The sequence below is a fragment of the Spea bombifrons genome, chromosome 4 (genome assembly GCF_027358695.1).
Source record: "Spea bombifrons isolate aSpeBom1 chromosome 4, aSpeBom1.2.pri, whole genome shotgun sequence".
Lineage (NCBI taxonomy): Eukaryota > Metazoa > Chordata > Amphibia > Anura > Pelobatidae > Spea > Spea bombifrons.
In genome coordinates, this window is record NC_071090.1 from 109,121,733 (window position 1) to 109,131,014 (window position 9,282).

Here is a 9,282-nt window from a genome sequence, read left to right on the forward strand (position 1 = left end):
TAATTATATTATAATATGTATTATTACTATTACTATTATTATTATTAAATAATAATTTTTATTTATAAAATAATGACATTAGTATTTGTATTTTTGTATAATGTAATGGGTTTAATATATGTATTATTATTAAGTTAGATAAAAAATAAAATAATAATATGTTTTTTTAACAATAATTGAAGGGCAATGATGTGCCTAGAAAAAAAGACAGATTTATAATAATGTCCCATTGGAAGATAAAATGGATACCAGTGTAACAGTGCGAGTTCCCTGTTCTAAAAACGACTGGTTTAAGGACTCAAGCGTTCAGGGTAAAGGGATTGATAACTCCAGTAGATTATGTTAAATTTTTCTTCGGGATGATGCTAGGGTACAAGAAAAATTATTTATGGAAGAAAAAAAAACTGCAATAGAGTTAGCATGTTAACAAATATACTGTAAGGTAATGGTGAGGTCAACACTTAACTATATTATCATGAATATTGGCCCTTGACAAAGCCGGTACCTACACCGGCAAAACGTGCGTCTGGCACACTTCTTCTCCAGTCAAGCATACTCACTTTTTTACAGCAATTGGAAGGTATATTGGTGATATGTCTCAGCAACTCCCTCCTGATGTGTTCCATATAGTTATTGGGACATCAGGAGTTGGACACTCTGTTTAACCCCTTAAGGACAATGGACGGTCCCTAAACCCATTGAAAACAATGCATTTTGCCATTAAGGGGTTAACAAAGTGAAGTGGATTTGGTAGTCTTAATACAGCACCATACACAGGGAATCAGTATATTTAATAACTAGCCTTTCCACCACAGTAGACTTTAGCGTTTTTGCTAATGGAAATACTTTTTTATTTGTTTATTAAGTTTAATTACTTCATTAACCCTTTATTTCTCTTGTATCTGTATGTCAATTGCTGTGTTGTACTTGTCGTTATCTCTAACATTTTCGTCTTTGTACAGGGCCGCGGAATCTGTCGGCGCTTTATAAATAAAGTATAATAATAATAATAATAATAATAATTACTAATAATAAGTTGTATGTCTGTATATATTGTAGGTCATTGTCTTAGAACTGTAACTCATGTTAATGGAATTATACATTTTACTATAAATAATAAAATATTGCAAATCAAATGTTCCTTGACTTGTAGAATTGTGATTCTCCAAAAAATCGGATCGGCAGAGTTTTTCAGCGTGTTACATATCTCAAAGAGAGGCGTGTGTCTTCAGAAAGCATGAAGCGGCAGTAGTTCCCCTGAACCTTGAGGTATATCGGGGGCCATGGAGATGATACCTTCTGAAGAGCTGGGACACTGAGCCATCATCCATGTCTTACATTCCTCTTGGGCTTTGGTACAGGGCAACCCCTCGTTCCTCTCAATTTTAAGCATCTCAACTGAAATCTCAACTGATAGTTAACTCCTTTCTCTAAGAGATTGTATTGTTATGCAACACAATGATAGAAAATTCTGAAGACCCTGTGTACTCTGGGACTAATGCCACAATATAAACTTTTGTGTCCGGGGCATACTGTGTGACATTTAATAATTTGTGTTATCTGACTGATTTAAAAAGATCTGTTATTTCGTAGTTATAAGTCCCTTTATTTTTCTCAACTTTTTTGGTTAAATCCTATGGCATTTTCTATTTGTGACCTCATATTACATGCAAATGGCAATGCGTGGTTAGTTTAAGGGTGTCTTGAACAGGTAGAGCCTTGTGCAACATTTAGACTGCAACTTCCCAGGTAATTCTTAATGTACTTTCTCCACATCCTCAACGTTCGATGTTCCTTCTACTCCGGAAAATGAATGATCAAAACTATATAGTTGTTACCAATATACTTCTATTGGGATTTGTAAACCTTCACGGCTTTTCGTTTGAATCTTTCTTGTTTATTGTTTGGAGATATCTGGAAACTTCTTTATCGCTATCTTGGTGTCAGCATCTAAGAAGCTTCACCGTCCCATGTACAGCTTCTTAACACATCCGTCTTTTTTAGACATCTTCTTGATCACAACCATTGTCCCCAACATGCTCCACATCATACTAATTGAACGTATTTCAATACTATTGATGGGTAGGTGCTTAATCAACATTTACCCTCATAGTTAGTAACATCTGTGGTAGTTCTGTGAACATTTGTAAAGTACCTTCTCTACATCATTGACCATAATAACCGTTCTCCCATGTGTCTTCTATCACCAGAAAATGAAGAAAGATAACTATACAATGATTACGAAGATCTTTCTCTTGGGATTTGAAAACCTTCACAGCTTGAAGTATTTATTTCTCATTGGAATCTTTCTAGTTTATTGTTTGGCCGTATCTGGGAACGTCTTCATCATTACCTTGGTGTCAACATGCAAGAAGCTTCACCGTCCCATGTACATCTTCTTAACACAGCTGTCTTTCTTAGACATCTTGTTGATCACAATCATTGTCCCCAACATGCTTCACATAATATTGAATAAAGGCATCTCAATATCATTCGTGGGCTGCATTACTCAATTTTGTTTCTTTGCGGGTTCAGAAATGGCAGAGTGTCTACTTCTAACAGTGATGTCCTATGACCGGTATTTGGCCATCTGTAGCCCACTGAGATACACGTCTATCATGGACTTTGCACTTTGTACCAAGTTAGTCGTTCTGTCTTGGTCATTTACCTTTGTAATGATTCTAATCATAGCTTTGACCATGTGTACCTTACAGTTCTGTGGACCACATGTTATCAACCATTTCTTCTGTGATTTTGCCCCTCTTTTAGAACTATCATGTACAGATACATCTGTGGTACAAATGGAAGTTTTTTTTATGTCTGTACCTGTACTTGGCTTACCTGTAACAGTCATTATAATATCATATGTCTACATTATCATTACAATCCTAAAAATCCCAACAATTACAGGGAGGCAGAAAACGTTCTCCACCTGTAGCTCCCATCTCTCTGTGGTTTCCATATATTATGGGACCTTAATTGGCATTTATTTGCTACCCCATGAAAAATCATCAATGGCGACAAACAAAGCTCTGTCTCTTATGTACACCGTGGTGACCCCATTGCTTAATCCTATCATATACAGCTTGCGGAACAAAGATATCAAAGTTGCAATTTTAAAAATAACCAATAAAATGAATTGACTCTCTTGACTATGGCATCCAGTTCTACCATGTTTGCTATAGAGCATACGTCACATGACCCTTTTGAACTCCTGTAAATTAATTAGGTGAATTAGGTAAATCTGAGTCCATTGTGGTACATGACCCCACTGTAGTAGCTCAGTAGCTTGCACACAGGCTGAGGATACACCAGTGTTAGAAAGATGTGTCATGTGTCATGTTTGTATGTTAGTGTGTGCATATCTAGGCATGTTAGTGTGTGACGAGGTAGGTTAGTTTGTGTGTCTGGGTATGTTAATTAATGAGTGTAGCTGGGTGTGTTAGTGTGTGTGTCTGTGTGTGTTATGGTGAGTGTATAGGTATATGTGTGTGTCTGTTAGTGTGAGCTTCTAGGCATATATGTGCATATGTGTGCTTATTTGTATTAGTGTGAGTGTCAAGGTGTATTGAAGTGTGTGTATGGGTGTGTGTTAATGTGAGGGTCTGGGTATATGTGGGTTTCTGTGTATATGTGTGTTAATGTGATCGTCAGTGTGAGTAGATTGGAGCATAGTGAGGGGAGGACCTCATCGGAAGTTCCCGCTGGGTTATGTCTGTGGAGATGTGGACAAAGATAGAAGATTAAAGATAGCAGATGGATTATAGAAGAGAGAAGAGAAGGAAGAAGATAAAAGATACAAAAAGGTGGTTGACAGAAGCAGAAGTGAACGGCAGAGAAGGTAGAGCATCATTTACAGACTGTGAGAGAGCGAACGAGAATGAGAATGTGGGCACAGAAATTGGTTTATGGTTTATGCTAAAAATAAAAGCAGAAGAAATATACTTCAGGGCCTGTATACCTTTACTAAACGACTTTTAACCGTACTTGCATACCTCTGGCCTCTCTTCTATTATTAAAGGGGTGCCACTTGTATCATGCAGAGCCCACAGGAGTACTCATGTGTCCCTCTGTCCTGAACAACTGGAAGATGGGCAGTAAAATATCACCAATAAAGTTGGCAAGAAATATTTAAACATAATAGAAATGAGAGGTTTTGGCCAAAGCATAATTAAGCTCACCCGCCACGTCAAGGCACACTCTCAATAGGGTGAGAACCTACTGTTTTGTATAGATTGTACAGCCAACACACTGTTTTTGCAGCATGCTCACACTGTAGGAGGTAGGCCTCATCTTATACATTTGTATTATTTGACCCTGGGACTAGCTTACTGCACTGACATTTTTCTTTTCCCAGTAAAATATCACCCCCCCCCCCCCACAGATTGATGTGCTTGGTTGCTCTAGCACTCACCATAAGCTAACACACACTCTCACACATTCTAACACCATACATTTACACTAAATACTAACCCACACACTGACCTAACACAATACACTAACACACTCTAATACCATGTAATGTAACATACACCCATATTAACACACACACACACAGCTTACACTTGCCAGGGTTCCTGAGCACATGGCCTCGTTTTGCCTTATACAAGACAGGACTCCAGCTTGACACACAAATTCCTTGGCAGGTTGCTTCTCTTTAAAAGTAGCCATACAAAAAACTTAGAGATTCCAATTCAAATGCATAGGCCCCCTTTGCTTAAAGGTTGTTTCCGGGCCTGAGATCTGTGTGGTGCTGATCAGCAGAATGGCCTGAACATGTTGGGAGGATGTCTTAGGTGCTTTTCAGTTCCTTCCATGTTGTGATTTTGCTTAGGGGAGGGGAGGATTATATAGGACATTAATCACTAATTTCATGACCCATAGGACTCGAGCCCACAATCATTGGCTTAAGAGACCAGAAAGTAGGGTTTTGGTGGTTGAAAACTACTTTGTGATTCCCATTCAAACAAATGAACCCATTGCTATCAAGCATGGATCTAGTGTGGTGGAGCTGAGTGGAATTGATTGCTGCCTGAATTGGCTTATGTTTTGGAAGGATATCTTGAGGTATGTTGATCATGCTGATTTTCAATCCATATCATGATTTCCAAGATCCCTGCTTGGAAGGCTAGTGCTTTATCTATCGAGGCACAGGGACTCTTCGGATCAAACAGTGTTTTTGTTTGTGCAAAATACTTGCAGAGATTGTTGTCCAACATGAAAGATCGACTGAATACTACTTTTGGAATATATTTTAATAGGAGCCCAAACATGAATTAGACTGCCCTTCCCAAGGCTGGACCCTGCACTATACATCCTGCTTTAAGAATCAGGAAAGGTAGCTACAGAGAGGTATGCACACAGTGGAGTGATGGGGACATGGTGATATTGGCAAGGAAAATATGGGCCCTAAGGAGAGAGGAGATAGATGGGTATGGACACTGAGGTAGGGAGGAAGGTGGACACAGAAGAGAGGAAGAGGCAGATGTGTTTAGACAATATTTGAAAGCATATGGAGGAATATGGACACTGAGGAGGAGACAGATGTGTATGGACTTTGGTGAGGGAGGAAGCAACAGGGGTACTGTCACTAAGGAGAAGGAGGAAGGCACGGGGGTATTAACATGGGGGGTGGGGGAAGGAGGGCAGATGGGTATGGACACTGCTGTAGGGATGAAAATTAACACAGAAAGGTATAGAGTGGCAGAACAGTAATGACACCAACATGGGGATGGAGACGGTCTTTGAAGGGAGGACAAGAGGCACAGGGTATGGGCACTGAGGTGGGGAAGGAAGTTGTCATTAAAGGGAGGAAGAGGATGAGAAACATGGACACTGAAGAAAATGGGAGGCAGATGAGCATGGGCCCTGTGGGATGTAAAAGGCATGGACACAAGGGGGCAAGAAAAGCATTGGAGTGGAAGATTGTATACCAATATTGTAGACCCTTAATTAATTGTCAAAGTGAAAAGAGACCCCACCCAGACATAGAGAGTTATGGGTATGGAGCGCCCAGGGGTAAAGACACCGGAGAGTATTGCTTTGCTGATGGGGGGCCCAGACACATGCCTCCATATTTGGGCCCAAAATATATTGAATGGGTCATTTATTTAAGGATTTTAGGCTCACCATTTGTGTTATCGTAGTGTCATTTATAAAAAAAATATAATTCAAAAAAGTTTCAAAAAGAATCTATCTATACAACTTTTTTTTTTTAATGAGATTGATGACTTGATTCTTCAATCCACTCTTACAAGTTCCCAAAGCATGGAAATCGTGTGATAATTACGATCAAATGAATCTCAACCTCCCTTAGATCCCTAAAGCCTCATTACATTAATTGACCAAAATAATCGAGCTTTTCTTTGAAGGGGAAGGTATTTATATCTTGCGTATTTCATGTTTAGTCTTCAGCTAAAGTGTTTGGAAAGGGGGTATGAGTGACCGTATTTGAAAGGCTAAGAACTGACTGCCCTTTTCTGTATGAAGTGGAAATCCATGTGTGAAGACCAAGAGGTATTACTGAACGGGAAAAGAAACTGGAGGGCTGATCTCGTCGGAATCTAGTGATCATCTTGGGTATTCCTCTTGTAAGTAACACTTAATTTCTTCGCTTGTAGGTAAATTAGTGAAATAACAACGCTCAACGCATTTTGCTCACTCAGTACATACAACTCTTAGTAAAGAAAGAGAAAAGCAGATGGACAAAAGTTAGAGATAAATTCATGAGTTCACTAAACCATGGTACAACATGAGTAATGTAGCAGTAATGAATTCCAATATTTATCCTAAAAATAAATCTAAAATACAAATATTATAAAAATAAAATAAGTTACAAAATTGACTAAATGAGTTTCTTGTTAACTTTAAAAGTGGTGTTGACATGTTGCTTCTTGTTATTTAACAGAAACAAGTGCAGTGGTATATAATAATAATAATAATAATAATAATATATATTTAATAAAATAATAAATGCTAAAATCATAACTCATAAATTTAGTTCAGTTGTATGTTGAAAAAAAGAAGGAATAATAATGTCCTAAATAATGTCCTCTGTTCTTATTATAAGAATATCAACTCTTTGACATCTGCGTCATTATTACTCCTGGCACCAGCCGCTCTCGAATGGTTATTATTCTTTAATAAATGAATTGGCTATGGATATTTAATAAAATAACTTTTTTCATACCATTTTATTGTCTGTATTTGGCTCTAGTGGCCTTATGGATAGGGCACTGGTCTTCTAAACCAGGGTTTGGTGATACATGGCCAATGGTCTGCTCAATCTAAGACAAGACCAAGTACTGATTAAGGTCTGAATCTCTACATCTGCGGGCTAGATGGACTGAGCGGTACTTCTCTGCTATTTATACTTAAAGCTTACAGGAAAATTATAATGTTTCCAAATGTACCGTAGGGAAACGGTGAGGTCTGCCCTTCACTATATTATTTTAGTCTGATACCTAGTGAACCCTTTAACAATGGTTTCAAAGAGGCTTTAGAATGTATGGAAGACCAGTAGAATCTCTGGAGCCCAATCATCTACCATGGCTCAGGTTTTTCGCACAGGGCACCCCCCTTGTTCTTCGTAATTTTGAAGCATCTCATTTGAAATCTACTGAAAAAGTAAACTTCTCATATCTTGAAGCAGTTTCTCTAATAAACCTGGATGATCATTTGTTGTGTCACCCTCAAGTTTATAAGGATTTCCTGTGTCGACCATGTGTGTGCTCTGGGACTGGGAATATGATCTCAGTGATTTAAAAATGTCTTTTGTTCCTCTGGTCAAAACCTATTATATATTGTATTGGTGATCACGCAAATGTGTTTGCATGCCCAGTGTAGAAGGACATCAATGGGTAGGTGCTTATTAAAACTTCACCTTCATATTTAGTAACTTCTATAGTAACATCTGTGAACATTTCTAAAGTACGTTTTCTACATCACTGACCAAAGTTAACCAGTCTCCAATGTGTCTTCTATTACTAGAAAATGAAGGAAGAAAACTATACAATGATTACAAAGATCTTTCTATTGGGATTCGAAAACCTTCACAGCCTGAAAGATGTACTTTTCATTGGAATCTTTGTAGCTTATTGGTTGGCGATATCTGGAAACGTCTACATCATTACCTTGGTGTCAACATGCAAGAAGCTCCACTGTCCCATGTACATCTTCTTAACACAGCTGTCTTTCTTAGATATCTTGTTGATCACAACCATTGTACCTAACATGCTCTATGTCATACTCAATGAAGGCATCTCAATATCATTGATGGGCTGCATTACTCAATTTTGTTTCTTTGCGGGTTCAGAAATGGCAGAGTGTCTACTTCTAACAGTGATGTCCTATGACCGGTATTTGGCCATCTGTAGCCCACTGAGATACACGTCTATCATGGACTTTGCCCTTTGTACCAAGTTAGTCGTTCTGTCTTGGTCATTTACCTTTGTAATGATTCTAATCATAGCTTTGACCATGTGTACCTTACAGTTCTGTGGACCACATGTTATCAACCATTTCTTCTGTGATTTTGCCCCTCTTTTAGAGCTTTCATGCACAGATACATCTGTGGTACAAATGGAAAGTTTCTTAATGTCTGTCCCTGTACTCGGTTTACCTGTAATAGTCATCATAGTATCATATGTCTACATTATCATTACAATCCTAAAAATCCCAACAATTACAGGGAGGCAGAAAACGTTCTCCACTTGTAGCTCCCATCTGACTGTAGTTTCCATATATTATGGGACCTTAATTGGCATTTATTTGTTACCACATGAAAGATCATCAATGGTGACAAACAAAGCTCTGTCTCTTTTGTATACTGTGGTGACCCCATTGCTTAATCCTATCATATACAGCTTGAGGAACAAAGATATCAAAGGTGCAATTGCAAAAGTAACCAATAAAATTAATTTTAACTATTAAAATTGTAATTGTAATTGTAAAATACCTGTAAGTTACAGGTTTTCTATATACTAATACACATTTAAATATTTTAAGTTCTTTAGAAGTATAATTACTTGATGTGAAGTTGTGCCCATCCATTTTTTTTTACTTTCTTTAAAGCCATAATATTTTTATATGCGATACTCTAAGTTATATAATCTTAGAGAAGTAGAAATTTGGACAATATTTCAGTTATTACCTTGGATCTAAAAATATAAATCTATTTGCAGTTTAGGTACCAACCACTCCTTCTATTAGTCTGTGAAATGACGCATTACCATTCCTATTTCTTTTTGTCTTATCATTTTGTGAGTAAGTGGTGTGGACTTG

General features: G+C 37.8%; 2 protein-coding genes across 2 annotated transcripts; both read left to right on the forward strand.

Moving 5' to 3' along the window:
• The first annotated feature begins 2,213 nt into the window (after positions 1 to 2,213).
• On the forward strand, positions 2,214 to 3,143 carry LOC128490821 (olfactory receptor 11L1-like). Its single transcript, XM_053462908.1, has one exon. The coding sequence runs from the start codon at positions 2,214 to 2,216 to the stop codon at positions 3,141 to 3,143; it is 930 nt and encodes a 309-aa protein (XP_053318883.1).
• A 4,849-nt stretch (positions 3,144 to 7,992) lies between these two features.
• Positions 7,993 to 8,931, forward strand: LOC128491629 (olfactory receptor 11L1-like). Its single transcript, XM_053463946.1, has one exon. The coding sequence runs from the start codon at positions 7,993 to 7,995 to the stop codon at positions 8,929 to 8,931; it is 939 nt and encodes a 312-aa protein (XP_053319921.1).
• Positions 8,932 to 9,282: the final 351 nt, after the last annotated feature.